The sequence below is a fragment of the Meles meles genome, chromosome 2 (assembly GCF_922984935.1).
Source record: "Meles meles chromosome 2, mMelMel3.1 paternal haplotype, whole genome shotgun sequence".
Lineage (NCBI taxonomy): Eukaryota > Metazoa > Chordata > Mammalia > Carnivora > Mustelidae > Meles > Meles meles.
In genome coordinates this window covers 163,326,629-163,350,857 of record NC_060067.1, presented here as the reverse complement: position 1 = coordinate 163,350,857, position 24,229 = coordinate 163,326,629, and the positions used below count along the sequence as shown (strand labels likewise).

Genomic DNA, 24,229 nt, shown 5'->3' with positions numbered 1-24,229 from the left:
ACTATTTTCATTTCTTGCTTGAACTACTAAAATATTACTGTGTCTTCCCTTGGGCCTTTAAAATCTGTTCTCCCCACAGGCAAGCAAATTAGATTGTGTCCTAGGTTGGCTCAAAACCCTCCAACCTTTTATTGTAACGTATAAGTCCTTATTACTCCTTTCAGGGTCCCGCTCTATCTGGCCACCCTGTGCCTCTTGGACCAAACTTGGTCCTTACTGACCTCTTACCAACCAGGATTTCTTGTTGTTTTAAGAACATGTTAAACATGCCTCTAGGCCTCTGCATTTGTTGTTCCTGATGTCCAGAATACTTTCCCCTGGAATCCATTCTTCCTTCTAGTCTATACTTCAATGTCACCTTCGCTCAATATAAAACAGCAGAATCTACGCCCCCCTCCCCCATCCAATCCTCCCTGCTTGGGACTTTTCTCTACATGCTTAGCCTCATGTGGCAGTATCTTTGTTTTGTTTTACTCTCCTCTTCAGAACTGTAGGCTCTATGAGGGTAGGGGTTTTACTGTATTCATTGCTGTGAACCATTCTTAGGATAGTGCCTGAAACCTAATAGGCACATAGCTAATGTTTGTGGGAAGAAGAAGAGATTATCTAGCCTGGAAACTAGGTTAATCATGATATCATTGGCAGAGAAAGAAAAATTATTTTCAGGGAGATGGTGGAATGCCTTCATGCCTTCCTGATGTTAAGTCTACAGTGACAGATTCTTAAATTATCACTACACTCCGTGAATAAATGCCTATTTTTTGATGGAGAAGAAAGTAAGCGCTAGGAGTTACCTACCTAGAACAGGACTTTTGTTTTGTTTTGTTTTAAATTTCAGATCTGGTTTTGCAAAAGTTACCAAACTTACAATGCACTAATTCTCCAATCAAGTTTCATTCTCTTTTTTTAAATTTCTTTTCAGTGTAACAGAATTCATTCTCTTTTACTACGTGTACATTTTATCTTTCTTTCATGTTCCAAATAGGCAAGGAAAATGTCATAGACTGCAAGGACAACACAAGTTGTTTCACGAGGTGTTTTCTCAAACCCTCAACATAAATGGGCTGGTCATTTACTCTAAGATTTTACTTCTGTGGGTAGTTAGATAGCAAAATGTCCCTCCCCCTTTCCCTCCCCCCATCTCAGGTGTCTCTAATCCCACCATCTTCCCGTGGTCTCTCCAGGAGGAATCTCAGAGGGCTCTAGTAGAACCCTTCTGCAGTTCAAAGGAGCAGTCCCTGCGTTTGGCTGTTGGTCAAAACTACACAGCAGAGACGACTCGGGTGTGCCCCGTCCCCCACTCCGCAGGGATGGTCTTCAGGCTGCAGGTCTCTTGGAAATAGAGGGTCCTGGGGGGGAACTTTTCCCTCGAGCCTAAGGGTCTGCATTTCTCCAGCTGGGGAGGAGTGCCGGTGTTTGGGGGGTACAGGATTTCCAAGTTAAGGCTTTCTGAAGAATTTTTCTAAACTGAGCTCCCCTAGGAAACTGACACTTCTGAAGAGCACGTCTCCCTCGCATCGGGTCTCTCTATTTACCCGAAGACAGATGAGCCCTCTTTGAAAGCTATAAACGGTGGCCCGGGGAGATCATGTCTGCCCTGGAGTCCGGCTTCCGGCGCTCTCGGTGTCAGTTAAAGCTCTAGGGGGTGAACGCAGTAGTCAACTGCTCATTCATTCAACAAATATTTATTGAGCGCCTGCTGAGTGCCAGACACCGGGGGTGCCCGGGCCGAGAAGCAACTTAAGAATTTATACTCGTTCCCCCAGAGGCGCGGCGCGCAGTGGGCGCGACCCCGCACTCCTCGCCCACCCGCAACCCGCAGCCCGCCTGGGTGTGCCCCGTGCCTCCAGCGCGGCCCTCCCGACGCCCCCCGGGATCCAACCTCTAGGGTTTAATCCGGGTGAGGAAGACGGGGAGGGGGTGGGGGGAAAACGCCAAACACTAAATGGAAAAAACCTGAGCCGAAGCGGCTCGCGGGAAGTGCGTGAGGCGGAGCCGGCAGAGCGCAGAGCCCCGGGGCGGGCGGGAGAGGCCGGGAGCCCGCGGGTCGGGGCGCGGAGGCGGCCCCCGCGGGCGGAGGGCGCGGCCGGCGGGAGGGGCCGGGGCGGCGCCGGGAGGGGCGCGCACGGCGGCGCGGCCGCCCGGCCCAGCAGGTGACCGCGGGCCGGGGCCGAGCCGGAGCGAATCCCGTGCGGGCGGCGCGACGGGGAGAAGGCTCGCGGGGTCAGCGAAGTTTGCCGGAACATGGCGGAGGAGCCCGGGGCGCGCGGGAGCGCGGCGCGGCGGCTGCCGGGGCCCCAGGAGCTGTAGCCACCGCAGCCGCAGCCGCTGCTGCCGCGGGGCGAGGTCGCCGCCATGGCCCGCTGGATCCCGACCAAGAGGCAGAAGTACGGGGTTGGTGAGTGCTCGCCCCACCCCGCCCGCGCCCGGCTGCCGCGAAGTTCGCGGGAGCGGCCCTGGCTTGCGCAAAGTTGGGCGGCAGACGCCGGGCCACTGGGTACCCGCTCTGCCCTCGCAGGCACAATCAGGACTCAGCTACCCCCGCGACAGTTTCCGGGTGGGGACGTCCCTCCCGGTTTGGGGAATCCGAGGGGCTAAAAGTGCACTCGGGCTCCGGGACTGGTAATCCGGCTCTCGAACCCAAAACTCCGGCGCTCTGCACGATGGAAACGTCAAAAGACGAGCGCTCGCCTGTTATTCATTTGGGGCACCGCGCCCGGGTGCTGGCCTTTTTCCTCCCCATCCTTGTGGTATCATTGAGTAGTTCGTAATTCCGCCGCCGTCGGCCGACTGCGGGTGCCGCTCAGGGACCCCGGACTTTCTGCCTTCCTTCTTCCTGGGTTCTCTCTGAGATCCCAAAGTGAGGGTTTGGGGGTGGAATGCCGCCCGCCCCCCTTTCCTTCCAGGGACTGGGACCATGCTAACAGTTGTAAACTGAATGGGAAACTGAAGTCGTGGGGTGGGGGTGATGGAAGAGACAGGAAGTGTGTGACCAGGCAGCGGGGGTGCTGGCTGTGCAGACAGGCTTGTCCCTAACGGACCGTGCATGAAGACAGATGGTGTAAGACTGCCTTCCGAGCCCTGAGTTTCATCGTGGGATAACATGAGGATGTTCTGTTAAGAAAGCTGTGACAGGTCCAGCCCAGGCACTTGGCATTCCTAACCGCGGTCCTGGAGGAGCCCCCATCACCCGCGGAGGGATTGCTGTTGTGTTGTTTTGGACCCAAAACACTGGCTCTGCCTGGTTTTGACTCAGGGGAAAAACCGTGGTCCTTGCACCTTTTATCCAGGAGTGAGGTTGCTGAGGTCTCGTGGGAAGACTGCCATTAGTCAGTAGATTACAGGGCAAGTAGATTTCCGAGCGGTTCCCTAGAATAAACACAGTTGTGTGTGTTGAGAATTTTATCACTTCCTGTCAGGTTCATTCATTTGGCCCATTTGTAATTTAATCTTTTACTTTTGTCCCTTCCCCACTCCCATTTCCCCCTCACTGCTTCAGTTAGTAGGGAGTGGTCCCTGGACCTCTTATGTGCTTCTGCGTTTTCTGACCATGAAGTCCTTTTCAGAGATACTCTTAAACATCCTCTAGTCCTTTTAAACTCTGTAACCAGGAGTCAGTTTGAAAAAACCAACAACCAAACCTTTTCATATTTACTATAGTATTCTTAATTGTGACCCTCTATGTATGTATGTAAGTGTATATAATACTATATATTGTATATACATAATTCCTTGTTTTCCCTCTATTCAAAAACAACAACAACAACTTGTTTCCTCTTACATTTTACTTAGAATCTTTGCACTTTCCTGTGGCTCCAACTCAGAAATGAGTAGGTCTTCTGCCCCAGAGCACCTTGTCATAATTTGGTCATGAGGCTTCCACGTGGCAGGTGCCAGTAAGTAGCCAGTAGTTACGGAGGTGAAATGGTCTAATAAGATGGAATTAGTTTGTTTATATTTGAGCGTTACAGACTACTACTAAATTAAGGCATATTTAGCAATGCCTAATCATTAATTACTATTTACAAAGTTATCAGTTTTAATTTTAACAGGATCCAAAACAATTATGACTTTCATGTAGTTCCCCCCCACCATATGGGGTTTTTTGTTTGTTTTAAAGATTTTATTTATTTGACAGACATCACAAGCAAAGAGACAGGCAAAAAGAGTGAGGAGGAAGCAGGCTCCCTGCTGAACAGAGAGCCCGATGTGGGGCTCTATCCCAGGACTCTGGGATCATGACCCGAGCCGAAGGCAGAGGCTTTTTTTTTTTTTTTTTTAAGATTTTATTTATTTATTTGACAGAGAGATCACAAGTAGGCAGAGAGGCAGGCGGGGTATGGGGGGGAAGCAGGCTCCCTGCTGAGCAGAGAGCCCCATGTGGGGCTCGATCCCATAACCGTGGGATCATGACCTGAGCCGAACGCAGAGGCCTTAACCCACAGAGGCTTTAACCCACTGAGCCACCCAGACACCCCCCAGTATGGTTTTAATGCCATTGTCACAGGAGCAAGTATGACGTGTTTTCTTTTTAATACACCCCCTCCCCTTCTGGGATCAGATTACCTGGTTATTTATCATCAGTCAAGAAAAGTATTTGAGTTGCACTTCCAGGGCATAGGTGGTAGCAAAATTGCCCCAGGATATAATTTGGCACACTTATTTTACTAGACACAATGGATTCTGATTAATCTTGGCTTGACAAAAGGACCCACTGTTAGGACAGATTAGCCTCAGAGATAAATCACCATTGTTTATTCCTAAAACTCACTGTTGTTCATAACACCTCCCTAGTTGGAAGCCTTCCTTGGCCTACAGGGTAAAGTCTAAATTGAGCCCAGCTTTCAAGGTTATGATAATCTGGTTCAACCTGTCTCCACCAGCCTTATCTCTCCTGGCTTCTTTCATGAACTCACTAGTGCAGACACTGCCCTTCTTTGCTCTTGTGCAATATTCAACCGAGAGGCTCTCCTTTGGGACTTTGCTCCCTTGTGCCTGTCCCCTGTCTGGAGTACCCTCCCACACCTGCATCTTCCCGAATCCGGCCTTTTCCTCAGGGCTCAAATCCATTCCCATTGCTTCCCCAGATCGGGTATGAACAAAGAGCTTCGCAAACCCTTACGCCTCTCCTCACACTACAATCACTACATTGTGCCATCCTTTGTTACTTATCCTTTTATCCTTGTGTTCACTGAATCAGAAGGTTATGGTTATGTATCCCTGTCACAATACCGGGTATAGAGCATATATTCAGTAACTGCTTATTCTTGGCATTGAGGTGACATTGTAACTCCTTAACCTAATTTCTATGATGATTTAATGCAGTTCCTCTCCCCACCCACCCCCCATTCACCACAATATAAGTTTTATTTTGCTTGGTTAAATGTGTGAAATGAGAGCCTTCAGTCTGTCTTTACCTTTGCAAGTAAAAAAAAAAAAAAAAAGTGTGCTGTTGAGAAAATAAGCATAGAGTAGACAGATCATTTAAATATAATTAGGAAAATTGGCTTGTTGGACGTTTGGGGGGGATAGTTATCACTTGTGAGCGTCTGGTGGTCGGATTGCGTTTCTGGGTGAAGGAAACCATATGATAGCCATTTTGAAGCATCTTAATGACTCACAGACAGCTACTCTGTGTGAGGGTAGCACTTTGATCTCCCATTTGAATTTTGCTAGGGGAAGCCAGCAGTCTCTACTCTTATATTATCTTGGTGCCACTATTGGCTGCTCCTGACATAGCCTAGATTTTTCTATGGGGACTGAAATGCAATCTGTCTGGGCTTTCTTAGTTCTTAAACATAGCTCTTTTGGCTCAGTCTCTAGCATTTAGAAGGGCCTGAATGACCCACACGTGTTATCTGTGTTATCAAGGGAGAGGACCAATAGATTTGCTTCTTGAAAGTTCTAGTCCATTAGTATCCCGGTGTGAAGTTCTCCGTGCCAGTGCTTTGATACAAGGGCACTTCCCATTGCCATGGAAAGTTGTCTTGTTTTTCTCTATTCTCTCTCTCTCTTTCTTTCTTGAAATTTTTGTTTGAGAATATGAGGGTGTAATCACTTTTATTTAGATTTAAAGGACATTAGTGATATATATCCAGGTTACTCTTCTGATGCTTTGAAACATTTGTGTTTAAGTCTGCATCCAAACAAGCAGTTCCTATCAATAATAGCCCTGGATTATGTGGATGTTTGATTTTTTTTTTTTTGCAGAATAATTAATTTTTGCTTATTTGTGATCTATATTGTTATAATGCGATAAACGGTAGTGTGGGAGGACCTTTGCTTTCATCCTTAGCTCTTCATCTGTTTGGTTCTGCTAAACTGCATTAATCTGAAAGCATTTAGCTCAGTAGACTCTCAAATGTGTAAAAATGGAGAGCAGACCCTTGTAGCTTTGTGTTAATGCAGTCAGGTGTGCTGTGGGTTCCTGTTCAGCTCTTGAGGGGAGTGTCTCAGAGGATAACTGGTCTGGGTTCCCTTTAAAGAGAGGAACTTAGAGACTAAAGTTGTAAAGTGAATTGCCTAACGCAAGGTAACCTTTGACTGCATGAACTCTCTTAGTCATATGGTTAAACCTGTGGATCACTTTCTTCGAATAATGATTTTAAATGCACAAAGTCAACTATGAAGGGTTGGAAATGAAACCCAGTTGTTTTGAAATGCAGCTGTCAAGATATTTTTCAGAATTTGTGGTATTGTAATATATGTGCTTATTAAGGCACTAGATAACAAGATCTGGTGGCAGGTCTAATAACTACCCTACTTTTGAATTAGTGATGAGTATATGTGATTTTCGTAAGATATCTGCAGTAACTGATATGATACAAAAATACCTAATGATTTCGGTTTTCTGCAAGTGGGGTATATTGCCAGCAGTCATAATTAAAGTAAATGCTGAGTGTTAGAAAATAGAGATGCATTTTCTTCCCCTTTTCAGATCCATGGGTCTCTGAATTTGAACACAGAATAAAAATCCTTAGCTGAAGATCACACAGCTAATTAGTTATGGAACCAGAATAAGCAACAACAGTAACACTTGTTGGTCATGTGTCTACAGGAGGCATGATGCTGCTGTAGAAATTCTACAGCTGGAGAAGTCTTTGCCCTGATGTGTTCATGTTCTAGTAACATGGAGGCTAAGGGTAAGGGGAATAGAGGATTAATATTTATTATGAATTTACTTTGTGACTGTTTTAAACCCTGTAAGTCAGTATGTTCCAGGTACATGTGGGGGTTACAGAGATGTTTTTCAGGGGGATTAGAAACTTCTTTGGCAGTAATACTAAGATATTACTGGCCTGTTTCACTTCACCCTCCCTTAAGTATACAGTACAGTTTCCCAGAGACTGCCTGAAGTGTGATACTGCAGCAGTCTGAACACCGAAGTTGATGGAGGAATCCAGTTGCCTTTCGTGAAGGCAGAGGTTAAAGAGATTTACACAGATGCAAAGCAGTGTCGCTCCTAAGTGTTTTTGTTTGGAAAAGTGTTTTTATTTGGAGAAATACATATTCACAAAAAACATGCATTGGGTTTATAACGATTATTTTATTATTTATTTAATTAAAACAAAAAGATCTTATTATTTGAGAGAGAGAGAGTGCATGCAGGGGGAGGAGAAGGGAGAGGAATGGGCAGACTCCACACTGTGTGCGGAACCCGAGGTGGGACTTGATCCGGGCACCCTGAGATCATAACCTGAGCTGAAATCAAGAATCGGTTGCTGAACCCACTGAGCCTCCCAGGTGCCCCGTAATTATTTTATTTTTATGATTTTACTTATTTATTAGAGAATGAGTGGAGTGGGAGGGTGGGAAAGGGCAGAGGGAGAGGGACAAGCAGATTCCCTGCTGAGCATGGAGCCCACTGTGAGGCTCCATTATAGGACCCCAAGAGCATGACCTGAGCCGAAGTCAGCTGCTTAACTGACTGAGCCACCCAGGTGTTTCTATTATGATTATTTTAAATTAGTTGAAATCAAAAAGTGTAAAATATCTCGGTTTTACTTTATAATATGATAAATAGTGATAGATGTAACCCACATAACCAAAAGCTTTTTGAGATTTTTAGTAACTTTGAAGAGTAAAAAAGGGTTCTAAGACCAAAAAGTTTCAACTTTGCTTCTTTACCTATTGTTTCATTAAATTGAGATAATGCTGTAATTCTCCTATATTGCCCCCTTTTCCAGATAACAAAACTGAGGCTCGTGGAGGATATATTTTTCATCTGTAGCTGTATAATCTCGCTCAAGCCAAAACTCCATTCGTTTTCCCAAACTTCACTTGTTCATTGTCACCTTGATCTCTGACGTGTCCAGGTGCCCTTGTGAAACAGCTTCATGTTTGAGTCCATACCTAGTTGTCCGGTCTGTTTCCCACTTTATCTTCTATGTTGCCGCTTTTTTTTTTTTTTTTCCATTTTTACTGAAAACAATTATTGCAAAAGAAAATCCTACGTTCCTACCATTAAAGGAGAGCCAGCATCACATGCCATAGGAAAAAGCAACTATAAAAATAACACCAACAAAAATAAAAGAGCAGTGTCCTGGAGTCTGGCTAGAATCCGGTCCCTGTCAAGCCATTTCTCTATTAGAGAGCAAACATGATGCCAGACTGAGGCATTCTTTTTGTTGTAATGTAGATCCCTGTGATTGGTGGTAGTTAATATTCTTTTTTTTTTAAATTTTTTAAATTTATTTATTTGGTAGACAGAGATCACAAGTAGGCAGAGAGGCAGGCAGAGAGAGAGAGAGAGGAGGAAGCAGGCTCCCAGCCGAGCAGAGAGCCCGATGCGGGGCTCGATCCCAGGACCCTGGGATCATGACCTGAGCCGAAGGCAGAGGCTTTAACCCACTGAGCCACCCAGGTGCCCGGTAGTTAATATTCTGTGAAGTATCTGGGAACCCTGACTTAGGGAATACTGAGCCATGGCTCCTAGGGGAAATTCAGGGTCAGGTTCCTGGGAGCCTCTGGTCGTGTTTTCATCAGCTGGTCAGCCTTACTTTATGTGTGTTTCTGTGTCAGGTTTAAAGACCTGCTTTGATATATAATTTAATATATGTTATATATGCTATATATATAACATATATTACATATTATATTTTATAAATATAAGTTAATATAATATCATTGATTCACCAGCAGTGAACTCACGGCCTGAGCAAAGCACGATGACCCAAGCCTGAACAAAGCCTATCTAACACATGTATTTTCTCCATGAAACAAATGCCAGCCTTTTTGGGCCCAGAGCACTACACAGCACTTCAGCGCAATTCTTGGGGCCGTTTCCAAAGGTGAAATCATTAACAGAAAGCGTAATATGAGAAGAACATGGCACTGCCTTTAAAACCGCAGAAAGGATACTTGTTTGCCGTATGAGAACTGAAAGAAAAAGAGGGCATGTGGCCTCGCTGGATTTCAGGTGGGAATTTGCACATCGCATTCTGCCCCTCTGCACACATCTGAGAGTGGCTGTGGAAGGACCAGGAATATTCATTTGAGGCTGCAGGTACATTCTAGCAGGTAGGAGAATTCACAAATACAGAATCTACAAATGAAAAGCACCAGCTGTAGTTTGTGAGATAAAAAGAATTAAGAATGGAATCACTGTTAGAATAATCCCTCCTTAGGTTCTCCTCAGAACCCTAGCTAAGGGTACTACTGTCTTTGCCTGTACCTTGCCCGCCCACACTTCTCAGTGTCTCTCTTTTTCCCCTTTCTTCTCTTTACGTGGTCTGTGACTGTCCTGCTTACTTGATTGTGTTTACTGCTTGTCTCCTGTGCTACAATGTGAAGTTATGAGGACGGGAACTTGGTTTTTTCATTAGGGAACTCCAGCCCTGCGAAAAGCACCTAACAGGTGGTCAGCACTCTGTAAATAAATGATGGAGTAATAAATGAACACCGAACCCATCATCTACCTAAATTTGTCTTGTCTATCATAAGAGGCCATTTTGTCCAGGCTATGGAGTATACTGCCCTATGTGTCCTTCCAGTGGGGCAATCAAAAGTAGTGGGAAAAGGAAAATTTAAATAATAGATAAAATAGATTTAATACATTGCTTGAGCAGAGGATTGTGTGAACATTTTGGGGTGGGAGAGGAACTGAGATCCTGCATGGTGCCTTATTAGATAGGAAGGGAAAGTGGGAATAGTCCTCCTCTTCCCTTTCCCCCTCCTCCCTCCCCTCCTCCATCATTATTTGTGGAGGCTTCATGGAGGAAGGTGCTTGACCACAGTGGTAAATAGGGTTTAGGAGGTTCTGAGTCATTGCATTACTGCTGTGTTGAACACATGAGTTGGAGAGAAAAGAAGATGAAATCCAATGAAAGAAACAGGGTTTTATTTTTTAAATTTTATTTATTTGTTTGAGGGAGGGATTGTGAACATGAGAAAGGGGAGGGTCAGAGGGAGAAGCAGACTCCCTGCTGAGCACGGAGCCTGACCTGGGGCTGGATCATGACCTGAGCGGCAGCAGACACCCAGGGTGCCCCGAAACAAGGCTTTTAAATGCATTTGTTCCTTCCTATTACCAAAAAAGGAGTTGAGATCTCTTACAATAAGCACAGCATATTCTGTGCACAGGGTAATTAAAAAAATAGGAGATTACAAGTCACGTGGAGAAGAAAAGTAATTTAGAGTATTGGCAAGGGGCTTTGCAGCAAAAGGGAGTACTTACTCAAGCTTCAGTGTGTCCGCATTCCCTGAAGGCTGTTTGTGGTGGTCCTACCTTTCAGTGTGTTAGCTTTCAACATAACTTGTAGTTTCTCCTCATCTAAGTATTAAGAGACGAACCAGTGGAGTTCCGGGAGTGAGGAATCAAATCTCACTGTAATGATTTTTTCCATAAAGGGAAAACTTTCGAACTTCTAGTTTCTTCCCAGCAATATTCAGTGTGACAACAATTACAACTCTATACGTAGGAAATATTTTAATATTGTCAGAAGAATCAGGAAAGGAACCCAGGTCAGTGTATTACCGCTGATTTAAATTGAGAATTATAATAGAATTGTACTAGAATTGTACTGTATCTTTGGCCCCAGAGATCGATTAAGGTCACATAGTTTGTTCTTCACAAAATGTTTGAAAGGAGGGAAAAATAGTTTTCTCCCTCATCAAAGATAAAATCCTCCTGGAGAGGTCTACTGTTCGTGGGTGTTAAAGGCGTTAACAAATCCTTTGGGAGACCTTTGACTTTGGTTTGCAAGTAGCCTCCGGCATTCCTCAGGAATCACAGGCTTTTATTTTTAAGTTTAAGAAAGAGCTTTTGAGATGGGGCTAAGAAATGACTTTGAGGGAGAGCTTTGGGTGAGCAAGGGAAAGCGGAGGATGGTTGTGTTAATTTTATTTTTGCAAGTGATGCCCAGGCCATGTCCTCTGGGAGCCTGGCCTGGCAGTCGGGAACTCAAAGGATTGTTTGAATCGCTGGCAACCAGTTCCCAAGCAAGAGACAAAAGTGGTCTTTGTCTTTCACAAAGCTCTGTGCCATCGCAAAGCTGCTATTGTTCCAGTGGCTTTAGATTCGTGGATCCACGTTTCCAGATTGTGCCATTTTCTCCTACTTTTCTACACCCCATTAAACTCCGGCACTGTCCATGTCAGACGCTGTAGGTGGACCGCATGGATGCCCTTGCTCAGAATCCTAGGCATCCGTTCTTTATCTTGTCAAATAACTTAGCTTGGGGGAAAAAAAATCATAGCAGAGATTAATTCCCTCTTGAAAATAGCTCTTTGCTGACTCAGCCGAGGTGAGTAAGACTACGTCCTGCTGACTCGTTCATTACACGTGTACCTGGACAGGATGTGCTGTATTTCATTTGTACTTTCTATGAGCCTGGAATGATAGGGCTCTCCCTCCCCAGCCTGTCCTGCTGGAGAATGGTTATAAGTCATAAACCTCTGTTATAAAAATCTGACAGCTTTGCCCTTTTGTGTGTAGAATCATAAAATACTGAGGGCTAGTTGTGTCTGTACGCCTCCCCTCATAGCTAACATATTGGGAAATAATATTGGGAAAACATGCCCCAGAGGCAGGAAGTAATCACTCAGAGTCACAGGGCTGCTTACACATTTGTGTTTCAGCCTGTCTTCTAGCTGCTGCTTCTCCCTTTACAACCGGGCGGAGCAAGTTTCTTTAGATGTCTACTTAGGGAGCCCCCCATGCATCCTAAAGGGAAAATGCCCATCTTCCCTGTTTTTTTTTCTAGCTGGAGGTTTTGGTATAAATAAGATGCAGCTATAAAATCATCTCCCCCTCACCTTTTATTGAAATACCACTGACGTATAACATGATGGTAGTTTCACTTATACAGTGTAAAGTGTCTATCATGTGAAATGATCAGCATGGTGAGTCTAGTTAATATCCATCACCACACATCTTCACAAAGGTTTCCTCATGATGAGGACATTTTTTTTTTTTTTAAAGATTTTATTTATTTACTTGACAGACAGAGATCACAAGTAGGCAGAGAGGCAGGCAGAGAGAGAGAGGAGGAAGCAGGCTCCCCGCTGAGCAGAGAGCCCGATGCGGGGCTCGATCCCAGGACACTGGGATCATGACCTGAGCTGAAGGCAGAGGCTTTAACCCACTGAGCCACCCAGGCGCCCCACATTTTTTTTTTAAAGACTGATTTATTTGCTTTAGAGAGAGGGAGAGCATGAGGAGGAGGGAGAGAGAGAGAGAATCTCAAGCAGACTCCACACTAAACACGGAGCCAGTTGCGGGCTTGATCCCATGACCCTCACATCATGACCTGAGCTGAAACCAGGAGTTGGACGGGTGCTGATTAGCTGCACCACCCTGGCACCCCGTGGTGAGGACTTTTTTTTTTTTTTTTTAAGATTTTTTTATTTATTTATTTTTTGACAGAGAGAGAGAGATCACAAGTAGGCAGAGAGGCAGGCAGAGAGGAGGGGGAAGCAGGCTCCCTGCTGAGCAGAGAGTCCGACGTGGGACTCGATCCCAGGACCCCGAGATCATGACCTGAGCCGAAGGCAGCGGCTTAACCCACTGAGCCACCCAGGCGCCCCCGTGATGAGGACTTTTAAAAGGTATTCTCAACTTTCAAATATACAGTACAGTATTATGAACTGTAATCATTATGCTGTACATTACATCCCCACGACTTACTGGTTTTAAGAGTTGGAACTGTGTACCTTTTGATCACCACCCATCCCCCACCTCTGGCAGTCACCAGTCTGTTCTATGAGTTCCTTTTTTTTTTTTTAAGATTCCACATGTAAGTGATATCATGCAGTATTTGTCTTTGTCTGACTTCTTTCACTTAGCATAATGTCCTCAGAGTCCATCCATGTTGCTGCAAATGGCAGGATTTTCTTCTTTTTTTTTTTTTTTTTTTTTTAAATTTTTTTTAAGATTTTATTTATTTATTTGACAGAGAGAGAGATCACAAGTAGGCAGAGAGGCAGGCAGAGAGAGAGGAGGAAGCAGTCTCCCCGCAGAGCAGAGAGCCCGATGCGGGGCTCGATCCCAGGACCCTGAGATCATGACCTGAGCCGAAGGCAGCGGCTTAATCCACTGAGCCACCCAGGCGCCCCGATTTTCTTCTTTTTTGATGGCTGAATAATATTCCTGTGTGTCTGTAACACTTCTTTATCTGTTCATCTGTCAGTGACACTTAGCTTGTTTCCGAATCTTGGCTGTTATAAATAATGATGCATTAAACATAGAGGTGCAGATATATTTTCAAGTTAGTGTTCCTTTGAATAAATACCCAGAAGTGGGGTTGATGGATTATAAGGTAGTTCTGTTTTTAATTTTTGAGGAACCTCCATACTGTTTTCCACAGTGGGAACATTTACATTCCCATTGACAGTACAGAAGGCTTCCCTTTTCTTCACATCCTCACCAATACTTGATTCTCATCTTTTTAATAAAAATGTTCTAAAGGATGTGAGGTGAGATCTCATCGCGGCTTTGATTTGCATTTCCCTGATGACTAGTGATGTTGGGCATCTTTTCATGTGTCTCTGGGGCATCTGTATGTCTTCTTTGCAAAAATGTCTATTCAGATCTTTTCTCCATTTTTAATTTGGATTTTTTTTTTTAGCTACTGAATTTATGATTTCTTTATATATTGGAGAACTCCTTATCAGATAGGTGATTTGCAAATATCTTCTCCCATTTGGTAGACTTCCTTTTCATTTTGTTGATGATTTTCTTTGCTGTTCACCTTCCCCTTTTTAAGAGTTTTGGGAAGGAAGTGTGTTTGGAGATTTGAGCCTGCTGAGTAGAAGTCGAGCTGTGGGTTCCATACTGGTCATGTTTCAGGCCTGCTATGGGCCCAGTGGTCTTAGGTCCCCAGCACCATGGTATTGACATGATGTCAGTTGCAAAATTAATAAGCAGCATGACATTCTTACAACATTATAGGTGTGTTTGAGAATGAATGTTACTGTCATTTACCAAGTGTTGATGGGTGAAGGTGAGGTCATGTATTGATCATAAAGGATTTTAGTATTGACCTGGAAATGAGAGAACATTGGTCTTCTTTAGACCTGTATTTTGAACAAAATAATGATGCTTTCTTTGGAACACTTAAGCTTGGAGAAGTTTGAGTGAGGCCTCTTGCTGTCGTGGTGAGTGCAAGTCCCCCTATGCTGTTCCCATGGGAAGGGACAGCTTGATAGGAGGGCGGCGATGCAGTCTCGTCTCAGGCAGAGAGCCACTTCGGACTTAATGTAGGAGCCAGCTCCTCCTAGAACAGGGCTGGCATCTTCTGCCTGGTTTCTGAGGCATTCCAGCCGGGCTTTGAGCTCCCCTGTGAACAGAAGCAAGTAAACAAGAGAAGGCCTGCCCCCAACATCATGACAGCATGATTCATTTTCTTTTCTTTTTTTAAAGATTTTATTTATTTATTTGACAGAGATACAGGGAGAGAGGGAACACAAGCAGGGAGAGTGGGAGAGAGAGAAGCAGGCTTCCCATGGAGCAGGGAGCCTAATGCAGGGCTCAATCCCAGGACCCTGGGATCATGACCTGAACTGAAGGCAGATGCTTAATAACTGAGCCACCCAGGTGCCCCAGCATGATTCATTTTTGTTTTTCCGTCTCACAGGATTGTGAGGCACAGTTTCCATGAACTTACATGCTTGTATAGCTTTTCTCAATCATGGATACTCAAAGCGTAGTAACACATTTATTGTCTTTGAAAAAGGGATCCTAAGGCTCAGAGAATATTGGGAAATTTGGTATAAGTGAAATTCTCATGTGCCGGGTCTTATAATAATACTGTGTGTATGGTATCATTGTGGTCTGAACAAATCCAATTAAAATTGGTATAATCTCTGTCAAATATTGATTAAAATAGAAAAGTGCAGGGTCGCCTGGGTGGCTCAGTTCGTTAGAGCCTCTGCCTTCGGCTCAGGTCATGATCCCAGGGTCCTGGGATGGAGTCCCACATTGGGCTTTCTGTTCAGCAGGGAGCCTGCTTCCTCCTCTCTGCCTGCTTCTATGCCTACTTGTGATCTGTCTGTCAAATAAATAAATAAAATCTTAAAAAAAAAATAGAAAAGTGCATATACCTTTTGACTTACGGGTTCCATTTCTGTGAGTTTATCCTGCAAATATAGTAATACATGTGGGGAATGATATATGGACAAGATTATTCATTAGCGCATTACTCATAAGAAAAATGTGAAAATGTATGTGACTCAGTCGTGAATGGGTTTAGTAATTTATGGCACATACAGTGGAATGCTACACCATTAAAAAAAAATGGAGCTCGGGGATAGACAAAATATCTGCTAAAGATGATACTGGCATTTGGCAGTTTAAGGATGAGCTTTTCAGAAAATGGGGTTGGGTCAGTTGGCTGTGTATATTGAAAAAATATATTGGACCCCTACCTAAGGCCAAAAAAATTATCACTGGACCCCTACTTCCTGCCATAAAAAGGTGATCCAAATGTCTGGAAGGTAGAGACTTTCAGAAGAGAGTGTAGCAGGGTCATCTGGGTGGCTCAGTTAAGCATCTGACTCTTGGTTTTGGCTCAGGTCTTCATCTCAGGGTTGTGAGACCGTGTGTCTGGCTCTGTGCTAAGTGGGGAGTCTGCTTGATCTTTCTCTCCCTCTGCCCTCCCCCACTCTTTCTTTAAGAATAAATGCATCTTAAAAAAAAAAAAAAAAAAGCAGGGGCGCCTGGGTGGCTCAGTGGGTTAAAGCCTCTGCCTTCGGCTCAGGTCATGATCCCAGGGTCCTGGGATCGAGCCCCGCATCGGGCTCTCTGCTCTATTAAAATTAAGAACTTCTGTTCACAGGAAGTGAACAACCCACAGAAGGAAGAAGACATTCCCAGTACACGTCTGACCAACAGATCATATTGCAAAATTGTAAAGAACTAGAAATCGGTAAGAGAAAAGAATAACCCAGTAGAAAAATGGGCAAAAGATTTGAATAGACACTTCATAAAAGATGGTAATCCAGACGTCCGGTAAACGTTTGGAAGGTGGCTGCTTTGCATTTGTCAAATGGAGTTGTAAACACAATGGCAGTCCCACCAGAAGAGCTAAGTAAAACACAAAACCGTGGAGGGCACCTGGGCGGCTCAGTGGGTTAAGCGTCTCCTGTGGCTCAGGTCGTTATGGGACCAAGTCCCCCATCTGGCTCCCACTCATCAGGGAGTCTGCTTCTCCCTCTCCCTTTACCCCTCCCTCCTGCTTGTGCTCGATTTCTCTCTCTCTCACAAACAAATAAAATCTTTAAAACAAAACCAAAACATGGAATCGTTCCAGCTGTTGATGAGGACATGTGGCTGTAGGAAGTCTCACATGTTGTGGAAGCACAGATCGGTACAACCATTTTGGAAAGCAGTTTAGTAGATCTTAGGAAAATTAGATGTGGACCTCTTCTGTGCTTCAGCAGTTTCACTGTTAGGGGAATGACAAATTCCTACCAAAAGCCTTGTGCAGAATGTTCAACTACCCTATTTAAAATAGCTTCAGATTGGAAACCCACATACATGCCCGTTGGCAATTGAATGTATATAAATTATGGTGTTCCCACCCAATGAAATACTATAGGTCAGTGAGAATGAAGGATTTACATGTCCTCACAAAAATACAACTAAATCTCACAAAAGGCTGTGGGAAAGAAGGTGAACACAAAAGAGTACCTATCGCATTACTGAATTTCTATAAATACCAATATAGGCCAAAGTAACTGGTTTTTAGAAGTCAGGGTAGTGGTTACTCTAAGCATCCCCAGAGTGAATGAAAGGTGTGCAGGCAGTGATGATGAGCAGAACGTGTAGGTTATTGGTAATGTTTTATCCTTTCTTGATCAGGGTGCTGCATAGCTAGGTGATTCGATTTATGAAAACTTAGTGCACTGTATGTGTGTGACATGTGTATTTCCTATATTTATATTACACTGGAAGAAAAATATTAGGAAAAGAGTGAGGCAGCTCTCTATACCTTAATATGGGCTGTTTCCAAGATATATTTGAATGCAAGGGCAAGATGTATAAAGTGTTAATTTTGTTAGACGAATATTTGTGCTGTACCCACTGTATTATGTCAGGTACTGTTCAAGGCACTGAATGCAGTAGTAGGCAGAGAAAAGTGTGTGTTTGCATGTACCTGTAAATGCTAGACCATTTCTGAAACTGTACGTGAGCAATTGTCCATCAGTTGTTTCTTGGAAGGGGATGGTGGATTGGATGTCAGAAGTAGAGAGCTTTTTAATGAGTATTTTGGTACCTTTTGAAGTTGTGCAATGTGGACTGCACAATCCATATTGAACCAGTGTGGATTTACCAATTTGAACAAATGAATAAATTGGACTTAAGTATCCTGTGATTATTAATGTAATGTTTGACCTAAAGGCAGTAGCTGTTGTAACCCCTCTTTTGGAGGTCTAGCATATGAAACAGAGTATTTTGGTGGTTTGCCCCAAATCATACAGGATGTCTTGGTTGGGTTTGGCAATTAGGTCTTCAACCCCATCTCTCAAACTATGCTGACTCTTGCATATTCTAGCAAAAATCTAACGTTATGTGTCACTGTATTCTTGAGGACCATCTGTAATTTAGCATACTTTGCTTTCTATGGTTGGGTGTATTACTTGTGACACACTCTGTCTCTTTGTTCACAATCAGAAGCCAGTGCCAAGATTGCTCTTCAGTTAAGGGAAAAATGGAATTTTCATGTTTACACTAGTCTCCTCTGTTTATAATCTTAAAACTAAAAACTTGTAGAATCACATCTCACTAATTTTAATCTGTCGGCTGTTCTGTGGAACTGGATGACTGTTTTGTGGCTGATAAATCATTAATCTCTGCTTTGACTCCTCTGTTCAAAGTATGAGGTCATGGTCTTTTTTTGATAAGGTAATGGATAGTCCCATGGCCTACACAAGACTTGGTCTTGCATTACTTAAAATATTTTGCTAACAGAACAGAATATTTATATATGATTATTTCTATATATTTCTATATAGAATATTTATATATGATAACTCTAACAGCTTCACTAATAGGGTATGCATTTTAAAAAAATAAGTCATGTTCTGGGGCACTTGGGTGGCTCAGTGGGTTAAGCGTCTGCCTTCGGCTCGAGTTATGATCTCAGAGTGCTTGGATTGAGCCCTGCATTGGGCTCCCTGTTCAGTGGGGAGTCTGCTTCTCTGCCCCTCTGCCCCCGCCTGCTCATGCTCACACACTCTCTCTCAAATAAATAAAATAAAAAATAAAAAGTCATGTTCTGAATAAGTGAAGCAGAACGAGATGACAATATTGATGTGCTCAGTGCCACATGGTAGGCTCACATGGTTACCACTTCCCGTCCTGCAGACTGTAGTTACTGCCAGTGGCCAAGCCATGTTAAAAATCAGAATTGTCCACTCAATGTGAGAAAGGAATCCATCAAAATCCTTGAGGAGAATGCAGGCAGCAACCTCTTCGACCTCAGCCGTAGCAACATCTTCCTAGGAACAACGGCAAAGGCAAGGGAAGCAAGGGCAAAAATGAACTATTGGGATTTCATCAAGATCAAAAGCTTTTGCACAGCAAAGGAAACAGTTAACAAAACCAAAAGACAACTGACAGAATGGGAGAAGATATTTGCAAACGACATATCAGATAAAGGGCTAGTATCCAAAATCTATAAGGAACTTAGCAAACTCAACACCCAAAGAACAAACAATCCAATCAAGAAATGGCAGAGGACATGAACAGACATTTCTGCAAAGAAGACATCCAGATGGCCAACAGACACATGAAAAAGTGCTCCACGTCACTCGGCATCAGGGAAATACAAATCAAAACCACAATGAGATATCACCTCACACCAGTCAGAATGGCTAAAATGAACAAGTCAGGAAATGACAGATGCTGGCGAGGATGCGGAGAAAGGGGAACCCTCCTCCACTGTTGGTGGGAATGCAAGCTGGTGCAACCACTCTGGAAAACAGCATGGAGGTTCCTCAAAATGTTGAAAATAGAACTACCCTATGACCCAGCAATTGCACTACTGGGTATTTACCCTAAAGATACAGACGTAGTGATCCGAAGGGGCACGTGTACCCGAATGTTTATAGCAGCAATGTCTACAATAGCCAAACTATGGAAAGAACCTAGATGTCCATCAACAGATGAATGGATAAAGAAGAGTGGTATATATACATAATGGAATACTATGCAGCCATCAAAAGAAATGAAATCTTGCCATTTGCGACGACGTGGATGGAACTAGAGCGTATCATGCTTAGTGAAATAAGTCAATCGGAGAAAGACAACTATCATATGATCTCCCTGATATGAGGACATGGAGAAGCAACGTGGGGGGTAGGGGGATAGGAGAAGAATAAATGAAACAAGATGGGATTGGGAGGGAGACAAACCATAAATGACTCTTAATCTCACAAAACAAACTGGGGGTTGCTGGGGGGAGGTGGGATTGGGAGAGGGGGAGGGGGCTATGGACATTGGGGAGGGGAGGCGAACCATAAGAGACTATGGACTCTGAAAAACAACCTGAGGGTTTTGAAGGGTCAGGGGTGGGAGGTTGGGGGAACAGGTGGTGGGTAATAGGGAGGGCACGTTTTGCATGGAGCACTGGGTGTTGTGCAAAAACAATGAATACTGTTATGCTGAAAAAAATAAATAAAATGGGAAAAAAAATATATCCACAAATACAAAAAAAAAAAAAAAAAAAAATCAGAATTGTCCAGGCAGATGCAAGAGCCTTTTGCTGCAGAAAGTTCTGGAGGATAGCTTCTTGTGGCTCAGAATTTTGAAGTTCGGTCTAATGACTTTTATGAATCTTTGCTTTATGAAGTCATGTAAGGCTCTAAGCCAAGTGAGAAGGTAGGAATATGGTTAGCATACTTCCTGGTACTGCAGGCAGTATGGCAATCATTATCTGAAATTCTGCTAGGCAGGAGCTGGCCTGAGAGTACACTGACCTGGCAATCAAGTGCTTCTGTTTGCAGAGCAGGGTTGATTATTAAGTAGTTAATGTTGATTAGCTCTGAACCCATCTTCAAAGGTCCAGACTAGACTCTCTTATTTCCAGTGTCAAAGCTCTTAGGGCTAGAAACAGCCTGGTCTTGCAAAAACTGTCATAGAAAATACTTGAATTCCCGGGCACCTGGGTGGCTCAGTGGGTTGAGCCTCCGCCTTTGGCTCAGGTCATGGTCCCAGCACCCTGGGATTGAGCCCCGCATCGGGCTCTCTGCTCATGGGGAAGCCTGTTTCTCCCTCTCCCACTCCCCTCTGCTTGCGTTCCCTCTCTCGCTGTGTGTCTCTCTTCAAATACATAAATAAATTCTTAGGAAAAGAAAAGACTTGAATTCCCAGAGGTCTCTGGGGGAGGGACTTCTGTTCTCTGTTTCTGTGCTTTTAGAGTAGCGCCCACTCCCTGGCCCAGATCTGCCTGGCATCTGAAGAGGTATACATAAATAATAAATTCACACATAACTGTTGGACTAACATGGGTGTTTTGAGTCAGGCCAACTGGAATTGGAATCTCTACTCACCGTGACTAACTTACCGCTCTGGGGAAGTACACATTCTCGGCGTACCTGCTATGTTCCAGTAGCTCATGGGCTGTGAGGATTATGTAAGATATGGAATGTGTGGAAAATGCCTAGGAAGAGTAGATGCTTCATGAAGGCTGGCTTCCTTCCCTTTGGCTAGATAGAATGCCACAAAGTACATCTTCTCCAGCCTCATCTCCAGTCATGGACTCACAGACATTTGTGACCAGTAGCTGCCATTTCTGGCCCTATCACATAGACTATCATAGAATCTGAAAATAGGAATCCATGGTGGACAGAATCCCGAATGATGGGCTTGTCGGCCTTTCTTAAAGAAGACCGAGGCCTACTTGAGTCTAAGACAGTTGACTGCTTATAGAACACTGTGGAATATTTCAGAAGAACTTTAGATACCTCAGGGGAGGCTAGTACCCAGTTCACGTTGGGCAACGTGAGGACTGCAGCTCCAGCTTTTTTCCTAATCGCTCGGTAGCTTCAGGGAGGTCTTTTGGAAGCTCACGGATTCTGAAATAGTATGACTCGAGGAAGAATTCCTTTCATGTTTGAGCTCCGACCTAAGCCAAGAGCCTTGGAAATTTTGAATCCACCTCTTATATTTCTTTCCTGAATTAGATATGAGCTTGCCTGCTCCATTCAGATTTGACAACGGAATTATTTCAGAAGCAAACGGCTCATTCCCTGAGGCAGACGGTAATCCCATCCACTGTCCTTCATGGCATTTTGATTCTGATTTAAGGCAGTGACATGAGGATGGATTTTGGATCCGGGAAACAGCCCCTCATTTGTTGTCCAAAGACCTCCATTTGTAAGGATCAGATCCGAGTCCGAGGGTGTTAGGGAAGACCTATGCATATGTGGAATCTTGCTTTCATTTGCTTTCTTTTTTTCCCTTCTTTACTTTTGATTTCTCTTGGATCCCAGGGGGCTAAGTTCCAGGTTGAGGAGGCTTTAGCTAATGGTTATAAAACCTTAGGGAAAGTACAGCCTTTCTGTGATCTAACTTCGTAAAACTGCTCCTATCAAGAAATGACAGATGAGGGCACCTGGGTGGCTCAGTGGGTTGAGCCTCTGCCTTTTGCTTGGGTCATGATCTTGGGGTCCTGGGATCGAGTCCCACATTGGGCTCTCTGCTTGGCGGGGAGCCTGCTTCCTCCTCTCTCTCTGCCTGCCTCTCTGCCTACTTTTAATCTCTCTCTGTCAAATAAATAAATAAATCTTAAAAAAAAAAAAGAAAGACAGATGAAGGAAATATACATGTTATCTACAGTGAAGTGTGCATTCCCTGTAATATGTCTTTTTCTTCTTGCATTTATCAGCAGCCTTGGGTGACAGGGTTTTAGACTTTTGGAAGATTAGAGGGCTTGTTTTCTTGCCGAAATAGGCACTCTACCTTGTTCGTTTGTCTGCCTTAGTTCTGAGATTTTTTTTGTTTTCTTGTTTTTTGTTTGTTTGTTTGTTTGTTTTTACCAGTTTTTAGCACCACGTGTTTGGATTAAGTTTCCGAAATGATCCGGCTCATAAAGGTCACTTGTTTTTTTATATTCTGGGGCACTTAGGGTTTGGAGGGATGATGAGTAGAAAGAAACCCACAGAGAAGGATTGAAACCAGGATTAGGAATGCAGGCTTGTATTTCAGTCTCTGTTACAGACACAGTCAAGTGGCTTGACTCTCTTTCACTCTGTTTTCCATCCATAAAATAGAGACAATATTTTATGCCACCTTCCAGATTCTCAGAGTGTGAAGAATTTTCAAATTTTGAAAATTTCTACAATGAATTGAGCAGTGCTGGTAAGGCCATAGACATTGACCAAGAATTTTAAGATCTAAAGTCGATAGGCCATTGAACTCTCTGCCTGAAGCCTTACTCAGAAAGTGTTGTCTAGGAAAAGCTTTGGGCAAAGAAGCCCATTTCTTCAGGACTCTACTCTTCACATGCCGATCGGGTAATTTTCCTTCCAATTACTTGGTGGCTCTTATAGACTCCTCTGCTGGTTAAGCGATTCATCACTTAAAGAACTAATTTTCTCTTGACAGTGAACTTGTGATCTTATTCATCCAGTTCCTAGTTCTGAGATTTCCCCTAACACTCCGAGAGTCATCTTTCTCAAAGTCCTAAAGAGAGATCAGCTTTAATAAGGGATCGATCAAGTTCAGTAGGTGGTTTGAAGTATGAATCTGGTGTTGCTAGGTCAAAGCTTAATCCCTATTTATATCCTTGATTTTTTTTTTTTTCCTTCTGTGGGCATTTAGATCTAGTGAAAGTAACACACAGACCAGATACATGCCTTTAGATGGCATCTGTTGATGCCTTCATGGATCCTGTTGTCTGATTTGGTTGTTAGGGCTCATCTCTATTGGGGATCTCACGAGTTAGCGGGTCTGGAATGGTAGGTGCGTGAAGGTGAGGCAGAGATGTGTTATTGACCAGCCATTATTGACGTGATTGTTCTGTATTCATTCACCATGTGCAATCAGGTGTCTGAGGAGCATTATGTGCTCAGCACTTGGAAAGGATCCAGAAGAGAAATGGACATAGATCTTGTTCACGGGAAGTTTATAATGAAAAGAAGGACCCCATGTTATGAAGTCAGAAAAAACTGAAGTGGAAGGCTAAACATGAAAAGGGGTGCACAGCTGTACACTTTGGGTTCTAGGGGTTTAGAGAAGCAGAGATTATTTCAATTGAGGGAATTAGGTAGTCTTCAGGGAAGAAGAAGTTGACCTTTATGGAGTTGGGCATCGAGATTTGGAAAGGCTGGGGATATGGCTCAGCACAAGCCCTGGCTCCGGCCTGCGGGGCAGGTATCCGTGGGAAGTGCAGAATGAGGAAGCCTTCTGTTCTGGCTGCAGCGAAGCCTGGGTGAAGAGAAGGGGGAAATGACAGAGATTACCAAATGTGAGATTGTCGGGGAGCCCTATTTACCTTCATTGCTTTTCTTCTTCTTTAACCATTAATGCTACGGTGGTATGCTGGCAAACTAGCTCTCCAGAAAAAAGAAAGCAAGTCCCTAATTTGTAGCATTTGCCAATGTCTAGGGTATAAGTACTCCCACTGTGGCCAATTTCAGACTACTAGTGGATTAACAAATGGCTCACACAAATCCCTGAAAATTTAACAGTTGGCTCTCACACGCCAGGAGAAGCCTCCTGCACCGGTCCAGCAGTCTCATGTAGTACCTGGAATAGTTGCTGTACCTGTCTGGCCAGGGCCACTGC

General features: G+C 44.0%; 1 protein-coding gene across 2 annotated transcripts in view; it reads left to right on the top strand.

Annotated features, from left to right (window-relative positions):
- The first annotated feature begins 2,118 nt into the window (after positions 1 to 2,118).
- Positions 2,119 to 24,229, top strand: part of DOCK5 (dedicator of cytokinesis 5) — a 217,889-nt gene continuing 195,778 nt past the window's right edge. For both annotated transcript variants that reach the window (XM_045997731.1, XM_045997732.1), the window contains exon 1: positions 2,119 to 2,398. In XM_045997731.1, the coding sequence (XP_045853687.1) occupies positions 2,356 to 2,398 (43 nt within the window). In that variant the 5' untranslated portion in view covers positions 2,119 to 2,355. The remainder of the gene's footprint in view (positions 2,399 to 24,229) is intronic.